This window comes from Enhydra lutris, unplaced genomic scaffold, assembly GCF_002288905.1.
Source record: "Enhydra lutris kenyoni isolate GAN:26980312 unplaced genomic scaffold, ASM228890v2 scaffoldscaffold30, whole genome shotgun sequence".
Classification (NCBI taxonomy): Eukaryota; Metazoa; Chordata; class Mammalia; order Carnivora; family Mustelidae; genus Enhydra; species Enhydra lutris.
In genome coordinates this window covers 11,245,739-11,262,082 of record NW_019154114.1, presented here as the reverse complement: position 1 = coordinate 11,262,082, position 16,344 = coordinate 11,245,739, and the positions used below count along the sequence as shown (strand labels likewise).

At 47.8% G+C, this 16,344-nt stretch overlaps 1 protein-coding gene across 1 annotated transcript; it reads right to left on the bottom strand.

Annotated features, from left to right (window-relative positions):
* Positions 1 to 1,837: 1,837 nt before the first annotated feature.
* Positions 1,838 to 11,984, bottom strand: LOC111152932 (GABA type A receptor associated protein like 2). The gene is made up of 4 exons (XM_022511676.1): positions 11,801 to 11,984; positions 11,415 to 11,470; positions 10,099 to 10,271; positions 1,838 to 2,443 (listed from the first exon to the last, which is right to left on the bottom strand). Exons 1-4 carry the CDS (start codon positions 11,832 to 11,834, stop codon positions 2,353 to 2,355), a joined length of 354 nt encoding a protein of 117 aa, XP_022367384.1. The 5' UTR covers positions 11,835 to 11,984; the 3' UTR covers positions 1,838 to 2,352.
* Positions 11,985 to 16,344: the final 4,360 nt, after the last annotated feature.

Here is a 16,344-nt window from a genome sequence, read left to right as displayed (position 1 = left end):
CTCTGGTGTGAGCTATGTCTGAAGCCAGTGAACTAACTGAGTTAATGGCCTCTTTAGAGCTTAAGCCAGCTCGAGTTGGGTGTACATCACCGCAAACAAATTCCCTTCAACACAGAATTTGTTCCTTTCCTTTCCCTTGCTCACTCAGAGGTCAGCCTGTACCTGCTTCTAGTTTGAGACTACCAGCAAAGAGACCGCAGATTCTGTTGGGGCAGGTTTGGGAAAGACCTACACGATGCTTAATGACAAGTGATTCCTCTGATCCCAGTTGGGGAGCTGACCTCAGTAGATGGCCTTGACAGGTTGCTTCTATAATTTGGTGAAGACAAAGCTAAAGATCTTTCTTCCCCAGGACAGAGTTTAAGGGAGTCATTTAAACTACATGTTGAGGGGCACCTGGGTGGCTCAGTGGGTTAAGCCGCTGCCTTTGGCTCAGGTCATGATCCCAGGTCCTGGGTTTGAGCCCCGCATCGGGCTTTCTGCTCAGCGGGGAGCCTGCTTCCTCCTCTCTCTCTGCCTGCCTCTCTGCCTGCTTGTGATTTCTCTCTGTCAAATAAATAAATAAAATCTTTAAAAATAAATAAATAAATAAATAAACTACATGTTGATCGTGGGGTGATACCTAGTGATTCTCTATGTAGGGCTCTACCCTCCAACACAGGCTATCCTTGGAAGATTTGGGAAAGTAACTAAGTTTTCCTTTTAGATTCATTTGTGTTCTGGCAAGCCTACATATTTATGTGTGACAAATCATGAAACTCGTGGGCATGGGAAAATCTAATTGTGATTTCTAGGAAGAGGGCTTGGAGAGCAGCCCCATGAAGCGTGCAGGTACATGTAAGTAAGAGGCCGTGTGTGTAGTTATCATCCCAACACTGTACGTAATGCTGAAAGGCTGCAAATAACCCAAAGGCCATTAATAGGGGTCTGGGTGCTAGGTATGTAATAACATATTCACACAGCACAATACCATTTAGCTGTGAAAATGAAAAAAAAGTTTCCCTATGAACTGATATGGAAAGGTCAGCAGGATATACTGTTAAATGAAAAAAAAACAACATACATAAATACATGTTTTCTTTTGTAGGAAAAAAATAGAATAAGGACATATATTCACATTTAATTATATTTCCAAAAATAAATACTGGAAAGAAATAAGATACTAGTTAAAGTAGTTTCCCAGGGGCGCCTGGGTGGCTCAGTGGGTTAAAGCCTCTGCCTTCGGCTCAGGTCGTGATCCCAGGGTCCTGGGATCGAGCCCTGCATCGGGCTCTCTGCTCAGAGGGGAGCCTGCTTCCTCCTCTCTCTCTGCCTACTTGTGATCTCTCTCTCTGTCAAATAAATAAATAAAATCTTAAAAAAAAAAAAAAGTAGTTTCCCATAAGGCAGAAGGTTAGGGATCAGGAAACAATAGTGGGAAGACTTCTCAAGGTCTACCTTTTTATAATATTTGTATCGGAACCATCTGGATATGTAAACCATCAAAAAAAAAGCCTCTCGGGGCGCCTGGGTGGCTCAGTGGGTTAAAGCCTCTGCCTTCGGCTCAGGTCATGATCCCAGGGTCCTGGGATCGAGCCCCACATCGGGCTCTCTGCTCGGCGGGGAGCCTGCTTCCTCCTCTCTCTCTGCCTGCCTCTCTGCCTACTTGTGATCTCTGTCAAATAAATAAAATCTTTAAAAAAAAAAAAGCCTCTCTTAAGACACAGATCACTGCTTCCTGTCCCAGGCTGTGCAGCCAGCGGCTCCACAAACCCTACTGCTGCTCGCCTAGCAGACGCCAAGCCACTGCTCTGACCCTTCTGGAAGAAAGCGAAAAAAGGACATGGTCACACTGCAATGCCTTTATAAGAGGAAGTTTTATTGTTAATTATTTACCTTAATAGTTTCAGAAAGAGGAACAGATTAGCTCAGTCCAACATGATTGGCAGTTGGCAAAATCTAGTGAAGCAAGTGTCTGATTGCTAAGGATTTAATTTGGGTGCTTTTAATACTTAGCCATCTTCAACACTTCAAACATAATCCAGAAGAAATGTATCATCTCCCTCCCTTTCACTTTAATACCCCACCTACCTCACTTTAATATGGAAATATCTTCATTAAATAATGATCCTCAGAGAATAGGTTCCCTGGAGGGTACAGCCATGAGGACAGTGCACAAAAAGGAAAACTCAAAATAAAACTCTGTATGATAATTTACTAATCTAAGGAAACAAAACCTTCCAATATATTAAGAAATAAATCCAGTTACAAATGCACTACTTAGGTCTATGTGAAGAGGTCTGGTAACTGAAAACGGCCGGCTATTTACAAGATACACAAGCAGGAACGGTGCACTTAGCCCGGCGCTGGCCCTCAGAAGCCAAAAGTGTTCTCTCCGCTGTAGGCCACATACAAGAATCCATCTTCATCTTTTTCCTTCTCGTAAAGCTGTCCCATAGTTAGGCTTGAAAGAAAAGAAAAAACAACATTGAGAATTGGGTTTGGTCACTGAGTCTGGGTGTTTGAAGAAAGACGATCTGAGGATAAGGGGCAGACCGCTGGGACCAGTTACTCTGCCTGGGTGATAGATTATGAAAGTGAAAGTAATTCCAATCTCAGCACTGCTGTGTGCCAACAATCCGTGTTACGGAAAGGAAATGGAGCCAGGAAAGATTAAAATAAATTAGGCTCTTCGCAATCAGTAAATAAGACTAGAATCAAATCTCCACCCTCCTGCCCTGAGGCAAGGCCATCCGCTGCACACTCACGCCAAATTCTTCCTTCAGAGGCCAGTGCTGGCTCCCTGAGTGGGCTTGCCTGGTTAGCACCTGAATGCTTTCTGGATGCCAAGGGCAGGAGATAAAACCTAAGCAAAATTAAGAGCCTAAGAGGCCCATCCCTGCATGGGTGAAGGACCAAGATAAAGAAACTACATGGGGCTTGCTTCTCCTTCAGGCTTATGTGAAGGTTTATAATCTGAACCTAACATGATCAATATTAGTGGGTTCAGTCTTGTGGAAGCTCCCCCCACCAACACCCTCGTGACCCAGTGATCAGCATCAGTGCCATCAAAGAGAAGCTATTTTCCTCACGTGTAATGCAAAAAGCCCTGATTGTATCTGGGATCCGAAGAAACCCTGCCCAAAGCTCCTAAGAACCCTCCAGAAATAGATACTGCTGAAACTAAACATGTGTGGGCAGGAAAGCTGGTCTTCCTAAGCGGTAAAACAGACCGCATGCAGTACAGGAGACCTAATCTATTCTCTGCCACGGATCTGAGCTGTACAGGCTCCAGAGTTAAGACTAGTACCACGGGGAACCCCAGGAGAGCTGTGGCCACGTGACTGCACTATGAGAACAGCAGGCGGCACAGATGTGTGCTGAGCGTCAGTGTGCCCCCGCACGTGGGGTCACCGAGAACCAGTGAGACAGCAGTCTGACAGCCAGCCAAAGACGGCACAGGTCACTAGCTGCACAGGCCACAACAGCAGCTTATAAGCAGGACTCAGTAAAACAAGGGCCACGGGGTGACAGAGGGGGGTAGGGCCGCAAGCTGGTACAACTGGGACTGCCCCACTCTGCTGGTGTGCTCCCAGCGGGCCGCGTGGACCTCCGTGTAAACGGGGACACAGGCCGCACGGAGCAAGGGGGAGTTTTCCTTTTCCTGTTCTTCCTGCCCAACTGCCAGCTTGGCCCGGCTGGCTGCGTGGGCAGATGAGAATTCTTAAGTAACAACATGAGGGCGGATGAGTCTGAACAAATGACCTGTCATCAGCATCTGGTAACTAACACGGTGCTCCCGAGCTCTAACCTGGGATGTGTAAAATAAGGACGCCCTGGCCCAGCACTGTCTACGCGCACTATTTCTGCTAGGAGAGAAATGTCCTGCAGTATGGCTGTCCGGTAGCGTAGCCGCTGGCTCCAGGCGGCACGCTCAGACTCGTCTGAACTGGAATGTGTTGTTACATTGTGTAACAACATCATGGGAAACATACACAAGATTTCAAGCAGGCTGGGGAAAAAAGGATGTAAAAATCTCAATTTTTATTACATGTTGAAATGACATTTTGGATATACTGGATACATGAAATATAATTCACTTCACCTGTTTCCTTTTTAATGCACTAGAACATGTGGCTCACATGCCATTTCTCAACAGCACTGCCCTGGAGCACGTGAGGACTTGAGGGACGGTGGATAGAGGGAGGAGCCCCAGCATGAGGCCCCGGAGAGCAGTGGGTCCCAGCCTCAGCTCTACAACAGAATCACAGGGGAGCTTTGAGACATCTCCAGGCTCAAGCCCAGGCATCAGCAGGTTTTTAAACTGCCCAAGATGATTCCAGGTGAAGCGAGGTGGAAAAAACAGTCTCTCTACCAGAGGGAGCTGTGCTTCTTTTTAATGTATTTGCTTTTCTCATGTTAAGCAAGCAACACGGGGCTTAAATTCAGGATCCTGAGATCAAGATTTGCAGGCTCTACCTGACTGAGCCAGTCAGGCGTCCCATCTGTCTTTTCTGTCTGTCTGCCACGCTCGTCTTTAAGAGCCATGTGATTAGGAAGTGCCGTGAGGAGCCAGCGACCAGCCAAAGGCTTGACACGTAGCTGCCTGCCTCTCTCAAGACCTCCACCCGGCTGGCTGGGAATGCCCCAGGACTCCCGCTTTTCTCGGAGATGCCTCGGGGTGAGGGGACAGGGAAAACAGCCACAGCTACTGCACAGCTCTCGAAGCCCACCTCATCCACATGTCCAGGATGACCTTGGTGAGCACCTGTGCCACCATCTCCCCAAAGCCATTCATTACCAGAGGGATTTCGAGGCAAAGTAAAAGACTGTGTGCAATTCAAAGGCAGCCACCGCTTGATACCAATGTCACATCTAGTTCCACCTGACAAGTATGCCGTTCCTAGCAAGTCAGAAGCCCCAGTGCATATACTCCAAATCCCACTGCTGAATTAGAAATACTTGAGGAGGGGTGGCTGGGTGGCTCAGTTGGCTGAGCGTCCGAGTCTTGGTTTCGGCTCAGGCCGTGATCTCATGGTCATGGGATCGAGCCCCATGCCGGGCTCTGTACTCACTGGGGAGTCTGGTTCAGATTCTCTCTCCCTCTCTTTCAAATAAATAAATAAAATCTTAGGGGGAAAAAAAAAAAGGAAAGAAATACCTGAGGAGCTATGTAAATACCGGCGGCCCACCCCAGACTCGGCCTGTGGTGAACAAGGGCCCCTCGCTGCCTATGGCAGGCCTGAAGACCGTGCCAGCAGAGGCCAGTCACCATGTGGCTCTCGCTCCCGCCTGTCTCTAAACTGCACTGTCTTTTAAGTAAAACTTGGGCTTATACATTTGTTTAACCTGTGCCCCAGCTGCTGCAGAGGGGATCATAACACTCCGAATTATAAGACTTATGTGCCAAGCACTGTTGTGAGTTTATTCTTTTTATCCTCACGGCAGTCTTCGGAGGCAACATCACCCTCAAAGGGATCACAAGGCACAGTTTACAGAGAACAACAGAAGTGGAACAATAAGAAAAATGACACACAGGGAAGTTACATGATCCACGCCAGGACACGTGCTTCGCACTAAGCCGTGCCGCCTCCAAGTGAACACGCAGATCTGTCCTCCTGCCCTCACGTCGGCATCCTGTACCTTCTGCACAGATCTCCCGAGAACACAGCTGCTCACACACACGCACACACACCCGAAATCACTCGCGCATCTGCTCCCAGCGCGCCTCTGGATTCGGGAGGTCAGAGCGGAGCCCGAGACTCTACATTTGTAACAGATGTCCGAGGAAGGCAGCCGCTGCCAGCCTCCGCGTCACACAACTCCCTCCTTCAGATCCTGTAACGGGACAACCGGCTGGTTGTGCTACGACTCTTAAGAGTCCTCTTGCTGTTCTCCTTTTCTGTCACGCAGCCTCGTCGGAAACCTGACTCGGCTGGCAGCAGCCCTGGGTGTTACACGCAGAGGACAGCCCTTGGGCAGGCACTTGGAAAGTGGCGACACTCACGGCGGGGAGCCGCCGCACACTCCATTCAGCAGCCCGGGACCGAATGCCCGATTCTGAGAGTCACTGAGTGCCACAGGAGAACACCGAGACATCTTACGGTATGATTTCAGAATAGCTCTTATGGGATCGGGCCACACACATACAAAGCCGAATAATTTGGTGTGGAGCCAAAAAGAGCTGGCCGCAAACACAGCTGACATTTTGAGTCCCGTTAAAGAGTTAAATGGAAGTGCAGGGGGACAAAACGCGACCCCAGTCAGCGGACAGTCTCCAACAGGAGGCTGGCCTGTCAGTTTAGGACAAGTTCCACAAGCCTCTGAGGAGCTTCCTCCATCTCAGAGGCCACAGAGCCCGAGCCCCACAGCGCTGGGCAGGCCGCGGCCGGGATGCCCGAGGATGCTCGTACCGGCGGCTCTGACGCGCCCTTCGGGCTAAGCAGCACAGGCCTGCGGGACGGCCGACAACTTGCGGGCCACGCTGCACCTCCACAGCTTCCCGCCCAAGTTACTGGCTAAGGAAGACACGCAGAGATGACCTCAGACCCTAAAGCTCACCACTGTGACATCAGCGAGGACAGGCACTCACCCCGGAAGGGTGCGGCTGAGCACCAGGAGGCCCGCCACCTTCCACACTCGTGAGTCTGACGAGGAAAGAGATGGGAAAAGCCAATGGCAGATTCAAGCCACGGAACCCATCTCAGGTGTGGTGGGGCCCTGAAGAACCGAGTCTAATGAACCTAAACTGACTGCGAAAACGGTCACTCACCCTCCATTCGGAGTCACCCAGATTCAGACAAACCAGCCAATAACAACGGCACCTTTCAGAAGGGTCCCCATCCAGGAACGGCCGTGCTGCTGAGGGCGAACTCTGGCTTTAAGCTACTCGAGAGCACATGCGAGGGGGCAGCCGACATAGAAGTGTGTGGGTGCCTAAGCCCTGCAGAACCTCCGCAGCCCCTGACCAAGGTTAGGTCATGAAAGCTGTGGGCTCCAGCCTGACTCAGGAATTGGCTGGCCTGACGGGCACACACCTGGACACCCATCTGCTTTGGTGCCCACGTGCTTCCACTGGACCTGGACTTCTCTCTTTCCAGCAGGGGAGGATGGGGAGGATAGCAGGGGTGAGGGGGGAGGACAATGGCCACTGCTGTGGACCCTGGAAAGGAAGGCAACCACCTCGAAGTGAGAGGTAATGTAGCCAGAAAGGCTCCCAACATTCTGAAAAATAAAAATTAACTACTGGCTCTTCCTTTTGTCAGATTTTTCTCGGATATAAATAAATAAACCCTATTCTGTTACTGCGGGAATAAACCTTTGAAGAGATGTTTACCTAGAAATGATCAAAAGTGATTAATCTAAGCACATTTCTAAATAAAGGATGGACTGTAAGATGTCACAACTTTTACTTAATAGCTCTTTAAAATCGAAGAAGCAACTAAGCGCCACAATATTAAACAAACTGGTTTCCAAATGTAACTAACATTCCCAAATTATCACATCTTAGAGATATTTTACTTAATAATATACTACTGTTTCTATTTTAAATGGGGATTAACAAGACTCGTCTGTGTTCTAAACAAAGACCAAAACGCAGATACTATTGCCAGGTCTGGGTTCTCCCCTAATGCTATGACTGGGAAGCTTGTACACTGATAGTCTTTCTCAAGCTCGGTGTGCACCAAGACACAATTCTTTTGTTTTGGGGCTGATTCTGGATACAGGAACCTAGGCAGAGAATTCAGCTTTCCAATGCTAAATGGGAAAAGGGAGCTGAGTGAGATTCCCTCCCCCAGCCCTGCTTTAAAAAAAAATAGAACTCAGAAAGAATTCAGGAAGTAAAACTCTCAGGGACTTGCCTTGGTCTCTATTTCTAGAATCAGTATTTAATACTCACTACTCTAAACGATCACCACATTTTTACATGATAATCACTTGTGTTCCAGAACACACTCCCAAAGTTCCACTGCAAGGCAAGAATAACTGAAGTTACCTCTGCTTCGCCTCCCACCTCACACGTGACGCTCCCGCAGCTCTGTCTGTTACGGGATGGGAGAGGGCTCCTGCAGGCCTGGATTCACCCTTTCCCAACTCCCGTGTCCCCAGACTCTCCTAAGGCTGCAAGCCCTGGTGGAAGGTTAACGGAGGCCCCGCACCTCCCTAAGGAGGCTGGAAGGAGCTGAGGAAGAGGCTGCTGCTGAAGTGCCTTGGGGAGCAGAAGGCAGGGTTGAGTCACACACCAGCTTTCACGGGAGACCCTGTGTGATTATGTGTGTGCTGCCGTCAGGTGATCAGCATCTGCATAAAGCCCAATGATGTCACACACCACTTTAGAAACCATTTTTCTTAATAAAACCAAACTGCTGCATTAAGTGTGGGACAGAAAGCCATTAACTGAGGCCAAAGGCCTGGGCAGAGCAAGCCTGGTTAGTCATTCTCTGAAAACCTGACTTGGGTCACTGGTGTCATCTGCTTTAGAGCTGATTCTTAGCTGCCTGGAAAGGCAAAGGGGGCTGGGAGAGAAAAGGAAGCAGCCTCTGCTGCCCTGAGAATCACTTTCATTTCCAATTCTATTTATAGCTCAGGGATAATGGAGGGAGGGGCAGTCGCTAATCTGCAGCCATTTTAATTGCTAGATTAATGTGGAGCCATCAGAGTAACAATGTCTCCAAAAGCCTTTCCTTTAAGAAGTATCATGGGATCAGAACTGACAAAATAAATTCAATGCCACAGGTCATAGTCACCTACTTCCTCTACTAAGTAGCCACCTCCAGGAAGGAGGAAAGACAGGGTCGCCAAGACTCTGCAGAAGCTGCAGGTGGAAGGAGTGAGGACTTACTTTCCCACCACCTTGAGAGAAGCTGAGTGTGACCACAGATGCCCACGGCTTCCAACCCTGATGAAAAGTGCACCCAGCACCACGAAGCCTACAGGCCCAGGAAGGAAAGCTGGAAGAGCTCCAACAGGCGGCAAGACTGCCTCTGCCAACACCGCAGCTTCCAGAACTATAGCTGTAGTAGGCCAACGGCACCTAGCAGGCAGGGCCGAGGCCTACCTCCTCCGGCAGAGCATTTCATTTCTCCCCTGACCTGCTTCTCTGCCAAACACAGGAAATGGAGGTAGTTGAGACTGGGAAAGCAAAACTCAGACCAAAAAATAGCCAGAGCTCTCTACTTTTCATAGGAAAAGGACTGGAATTTGGCTTACACCTTTTCTGGAGCTTTCAAGGGTTTTCAAAGGAAACATATTTTGGCCACATGGGCCTCGTTCCCTGGGCTTCTGAAAGCCTTAGAAGTACTACTTTGGAGGAGTAACAAATGAGGCTTAGTTTGGGTCTCCAAGATGAGAAGCAATGACTCTGACATTCAGAGCAGGTGGTACGAGGGAGGTGTAAGTCTATAAAGAGACCCTGGGGAATTTCTGCTGGACAGTAGCCATTCCAACATACCTGAGGATCAGGCAGCTATGGGCTCGGCTCGCACAAGGGCACAGAACTAGGTCTGGAGAGCCAGTGGCAGGATGATTAACTGGAGCCGAGCCTCAGCAGGGCCCACAGGCTCCCAGTGGAGAATGGCAGGACTTATTTCATGGGTCATTTGAAGAAAACCTCATTTTAGGCTTCAGTTCTACTGATGGCTTAAGCCTAAGTAAATCCTCAACTGTTTTAAAGGATTCGTGAGGGTCTGAGGCTAGATTTCAGGTTTTTCTTTTTTAAGTCCAAACTTGATCAATTTTTTTTTTTTAAGATTTTATTTATTTATTTGACAGACAGAGATCACAGGTAGGCAGAGAGGCAGGCAGAGAGACAGGGGAAGCAGGCTCCCCATTGAGCAGAGAGCCCGATGTGGGGCTCGATCCCAGGACCCTGAGATCATGATCTGAGCTGAAGGCAGAGGCTTAACCCACTGAGCCACCCAGGCGCCCCATTGTTCTATTTTCTTGATCCAAAGTACATTCCCATGCACTACAGCCCTTTCTTATTTTCCTCGAACTCCTCATGTCAGGGAGCACAAAATCCAGACTTCCAGTCAGGACCTCTAAGAGTTTTCTGACCTCCAAAATTTAGAGTTCTGTAAACAGCCAAGCAGATGGCCAATGCCAGTAAACACCTCTCACCTGGACTGTGGGACTGTCTTATCCACAAACAGGAAGATTGCCTTTTCAGAAGGAAGCTGGATCCTTTTCCTGATGATCCACATGAACTGAGCCACAGTGATGTCAGATGGAACCAGATACTTCCGTTTGTCAATGTCAACAATCTGAGAGCCTGAGACTTTTTCCACAATCACCTAGGAAAGCAAACAGAGATCAGGACTGGATTTCTAAAGTGAGGCTCTAGCCCTGTGTTCTTCTGGCCTTGCCTTGACAGGGAGCTGATGAATAGTATGTGGGCAAGGAGGTGGGTGGGAAACTGCACAACACTGGAAAATAGGCCCCTGATTTAATAAACCACAAACTCTTAACTCTGGAGGTTAAGAACTGACATAAATGTATGATACAGAAACAGAAAGTGCTTTTCTGTGGTCAATTATGTTTATCATCCTGGATCTCAGCAAGCATAAGAGAAACACAGCCCTTACTACAAAGCTTTTCAACACTTAGTCTGGGCAGAACTGAGACTATCTGGTAACAGTTTCATCTACAGCCAGTTACTCCAGGACCCCAGAATGGATCTGTCTTCACACCAGAGGAGAAGATCCCAAGGAACACAGGAAACGGGAAAGGAAGGCCTAATAGGAATGGGTGGCAATCCCAGACAGCCAAGAACCAAGCTCCTCATTTGGCCTGTTGCTTCTCCCTGAACTAGGTTTCAAATGTGTCCCTCCTGATCCCTCCTCAAAGGAATTGTTCAAACAATGAGCTACAATGACAGGCATGGATGTCCTTTAAAAATCAGTTAAGGATTACAGAAACTTACCCCCTACCACAGAAGAAATATAGGATCATATTTATTACTGATTAAGGAGAAACTAGAGAAAGGGTTCTCAGAGGCTTCTCAGATTTTTTGGTGAGGAAAGGAAGCCAGAAGTCAAGCAAAGATAGAGGCTCAAAGTTAAAGATGAGTGTCCTGAGACTAAAGTACCACTTCTAAGACCAAAGTGACAGTCTACCTCCACCGTTGTTCCCAAAAGTGGCAGTGACCTGTTGCCCTGTCCTAGAACATCGTTCCTTACATAATTGGCGAGGGAGCCCAGAGGCTGCAGACAGCTCACTGGCCTAGATCAGGAGATTCAGCACTGAGACACCCTGAACAGCACCAGCTCAAGCCCCTCACGCCACGGACCCGGAAGGCCCCTAACCCAGTCTGGCCTGTCTGCTACTATAACTGGGACTGGAACCTCAACTTGTCAACTGTTGAATAGCCCGGGGCCTTATCACGAGTCCTAAACGACGGGGTGACAGCGAGGTGAGGGGGCGGGGAGTGCACTCACCGGAACCCGGTCGGGATATTTCGCTCGGATCTTCGCAGATTCCACACATCTGTGTTCTGTGGGAGACATAGACCGACTGGTGGTCGCTCCTGCCCGACCTCAGGTTCCCAGGTCCCCAACCCTCCTCCCCCAGCGACCTGCGCACGCCCCGGGGCCCTTGTTCCGGAGTCTCAGCGGCCTCGGCCCTCGGCCCCTGCCTCCCGGCAGAAGGGCGAAGGGCGGGACAAGATCCGTGGGCAGCCGCCGGAGGCGCCGAGGCCTCAGCGACCCGAGGCCGGAGCGCGGCATCCGCCCCTCCCGGTCCAGCCCAAGGCGGCCCGAGTGGGGGAGGGGGCCCACCCACCGTCCTGACCCGCCCACCACCCGGTCTCTCAGGAAGCCCTTACCCAGCGAGTGGTCCTCCTTGAACATCCACTTCATGGCGGCGGCTGGGAAGGGATGAAGCCGGCTCTCGGAGCCGCGGAGCTCAGCGAACCAACCACAACAACAACGACGGCAGCGGCGGCGGCGGCGGCGGCTGCGACTACACGACAGGCGGGACTTCCGGCTGCCGGAGCCTAGCAACCGGCCGGGGGCGGGGCTTCCGGCGCCTTTCGGGGGGCGCGCGCCGGGGGGCGAGGCCACACGTAAAGGGGCGGGGCAGGAGACGGCTCCAAGAGGGGCTACCGCGGAGAAGTGGGGATGATGACGTTCACTACAGGGCTGTCTTTAAGGGTTTTGGTGACCGGGAAGGGGATGTCGGGAGCTGGTAACAGGAGTCGGGGCTCGGTGGACGTTGGTAACAGGAAGAGGAGTTTGGGGGTATGGCTGATAGGATAGCGCTTTCATAGTGGGCTTTCTTGAGGGAAGTCTCGGTGCGGCGGGAATTCTGGAGGTATGAATGACAGAAGAGGGGTCTCTGGTGGTTGGTGATGGCAGGAGGAATCTGTTTGAGGCATTGACAGTTTGGGGAGTATTGCTTAGGGTGATAATAGGTTGGGGGCGCAATACAGAGAGTAAGTAGTTTGAGGGGACTGTGGAGAGAGGTACTGATGACAACCGGGGCTTCAGTATTGGAGACAGCCCTAATAGGTTGCCTTGGACCTAGAAACTGAATTTAAACAAATTCTATTTCCTTCCTTTTTTCATGAATAAGTGTTTGACTAAACAAGAAAAGGTATCACAAATATGCATTTGAGGAGCGTAACATAGCACTGATCACAGAGAGACCCCATAACCTTAACTGCAGAGGAGTTAGAGGTGATCGTCAGGCTGGGAGAATTCCTCTGAGAGTTGGTCATAAGACAGGTTTCTTTGGCAGTCAGCATGGATTTCAGCAATGACAGCCTAGGCGGTGTGTGCGTGTGTGTCACCTGCCTGAGCATATGCCTTGAGGTTCTCCAGTGATGTCACTCCTTTCTTCCTAGCAGAGTCATCAGGACAGTCTGCTCAGGGTCAACATCTGTTTACGAGCTGGTGAATACGTACCAAGAATATTCATTTAATTGGGCACGTGATTCTTGCCATGTTCTTGTGATTCTGATGCATCTGAAAGGCTTGCGTATTTGAACACTGTCATTCATCATTTCCTACAGTTGTAAATCCTGATGGATGCTGTGGAATCTAGCTTCATTCTAGAAGTATTTTGATTATTTTAAGATCATCTGAGCAACCAAAATAGGTTTTTGTTTGCTTGCTTGTCTCCAATGAAGTGAAAAATCCTTTGAATTTCATACCTGGAAATTATTACTGCTACACAGAGGAGCACTATTCTAGGTATTGGGGGAAAGCAATGAACAGAACAGACAACACCTCTGCTGTCATGGAGTTTGCATTCTAGTGGAACAAGATGAAAAATAAATATGTTATGTAATGGTAGGTGCTCTTTAGAAAATAAAGCAGGATTGGTGAAGAGTGATGGTGGGATAGAATGCTAATTAGGTAAAGTGGTTGACATAGGGACAGGAAGGAACCCTTTGTGGCTGGAGCTGAATAAACAAGAGGGAGTGTGTTAGAAGATGAGATCAAAGAGATGTGTAATAAAACTAGTGAGCTTTGAATTCCGTATGAGGAACTTTGGTTCTTCTTTAGAATGAGGAGAAGTCAGTGGAGGAATTTAAGTAAAGGTGTGACATGGTATGGCTTTCCTTTTGAAGTGAGCAGGCTAGCTTCTTTATAGACAGACTATAAGGAGTTGAGAATGGAAGCCAGGGGAACAGTTAAGAAACTGTTGTGATAATCTGGGTGGAAGATGATGTAGGCCTAGACCAAGATAGTGTCTGTAGGGTTGGTGGGAAATAGTTGTATTGTAGATATATTTTGAAGGTAGAGCAACAGAATTGATGATAGATTGTATATGAAGTGTGAGGTACAAGTCAAAGTCAGGGTTTTTAGAAGGATGGAATTGCCATTTACTGAAATAGGGTGGAGGCAGCTTGAGGGGTGAGAATCAAGGTTTGGTTTGGGCTATATTGAGTCTAAGATGTCCAAGAGACACATCCAAATGAAGACGTGGTGTAAGTGAATAGGTCTATGAGTCTCAAATTCAAGAGAGAAGTATTTAAAGCTATTGAGCTCGATGAGATCAGCTAGAGAGTGAGTGAAAAAATTGAAAATACCTATTTTGCAAATAGAATTAAACACTGGGGAGGGGCGCCTGGGTGGCTCAGTGGGTTAAAGCCTCTGCCTTCGGCTCAGGTCATGATCCCAGGGTCCTGGGATCGAGCCCCACATTGGGTTAGCCTGCTTCCTCCTCTCTCGCTCTGCCTGCCTCTCTGCCTACTTGTGATCTCAGTCTGTCAAATAAATAAATAAATAAAATCTTTAAAAAAAAAAGAATTAAACACTGGGGAATCAAGGTAGATGTTCACAATCGGACAGTCAGTGAATCAGTGGAGGAGTTTGAAATTGGACTGAAGACCACTGCTTCCTTTTACAGAACTGGTCATTGTATCCTAATCCAAGGCATGTATATACCACCTTGCTGCTGGAAGACCTTAGTATACCTCTCAGGGGAAAGATCCTGTCAGTTACCCACTTATAAGCATGTAACCAGATGGTCTCAATACGGGGCAGTATCTTTCTATCGTCTATCCTTACCTACTTTCTTGATGTCTTTTTCCAGTTCACCATTCTAACTGGCTTCCCTGATCTGCCCTGATGATATGCATCCTCTTCTTTACCTATGGGGTCATTATATGTAGCTTATTAAAGGCTCTAAAGATACCAAATGCCTCCCTTGAGGGGGTGGCTAGTTGAAAAGGTGAGTCAGAAGAAAAAAATAGGGTAATGAAAGTATGCAATTACATAGTAACAGACTCATAAAACATGCAGAATAAATTTCAAATGCTGGAGAGGTCTGTAAACGTGGATGCTGAGGGGTGGTTAGGACAGTGGGGGGCTTACACCAAACCAAATGAGGTTTATCAAGAAAGACTTCACAGAGAATGTGAATCTTATGCTTTAGAGAGAAGGGTACAATTTCCAAAGGATAAACTTCCCTTAATAGATAGAAACAAAGGGTAGGTTTGGGAGAGGGAATGGTAAGTAATCTGGATTAATGCTGGAAAGCCTTGATGCATACTTTCAGACATTCTAATCTGAAGATAACCCTGAAAGAGAGCTTCTAGAGAGGAGTAGAACATGATCAAAATGTGTAGTTTTAAGAGAACAACTCTCTTTGCCCTTAAAAGAAAATTGTATCAAGAGGTGCCTGGGTGGCTCAGTCGGTTAATTGCCTGACTCTGTTTCAGCTCAAGTCATGGTCTCAGCATCCTGGGATCAGGTTCCGTGCTCAGCAGGGAGTCTGCTTGTCTCCCTCTCTTTCTCTCTCTGCCTCTCCCCATGCTCACAGGCTCTCTTTCTTTCTCCCTAAAATAAATAGATCTTTTTAAAAAGTAAGTTGTATGAAACATGAGAAAATTATGGAAATGGAAACTGAGAAGTCAGTTCTCAGTTATGAATATATGAAAATGACACAATATACACAGATCTTTAGCATTTTTAAAAATTAATATTCCATCTTAAAGAATCAAACCCACAAAGACTAGCTTCTTCAAACCACGGAAGCAAAGAGTAAATCTTAGTATCCATTATTACTAAATACTCTTGCAAAGCTCATGGCATCTCAGGGGAGGCACTTCACACACCTAAATTCTTAGCAATCACCACCCTGTGTCTCAGTAGTGACTAAGCTGACACTAGCCACAGTATGTGTTTCCTTGTGCTGAAAGAAGGAACTCTGAAGGCAAATACCTCCTTCCTCAGTGTAGAGCTACCCTCAGGAGGTGATACTATAACCATCTATTCCAGAATCTTATTTTAATGGTTATTTATTTATTTTTATTACAGTGTAGTTAACATAGCATTAATTAGTTTCAGGTGTACAATATAGTGATTCAACAATTCCATATATTAGTGCTCATCAAGAAAAATCCATTCTTGGGGCACCTGGGTGGCTCAGTGGGTTAAAGCATCTGCCTTTAGCTCAGGTCATGAATCCACGGTCCTCGGATCGAGCCCCACATTGGGCTCTCTGCTCAGCAGGGAGCCTGCTTCCTCCTCTCTCTGACTGCCTCTCTGCCTACTTGTAATCTCTGTCTGTCAAATAAATAAATAAAATCTTAAAAAAAAAAAAGAAAGAAAAGTCTACTCTTAATACCCTTCACCTATTTCACCCATCCCCCCAATCACCCACCCTCTGGTAACCATCTGTTTGTTCTATATATGTTCTATATAGTAATATATAGTCTTTTTCTGGTTTGTCTCTTTTTTCCCTTTGTTCATTTGTTTCCTTAAGTTCCACATATGAGTGAAATCATATGGTTTTAACAGTTTTTCTTTTTTTTTTTAAGATTTATTTATTTATTTGACAGACAGAGATCACAAGTAGGCAGAGAGGCAGGCAGAGAGAGGAGGAAGCAGGCTCCCCACTGAGCAGAGAGCCCAATGT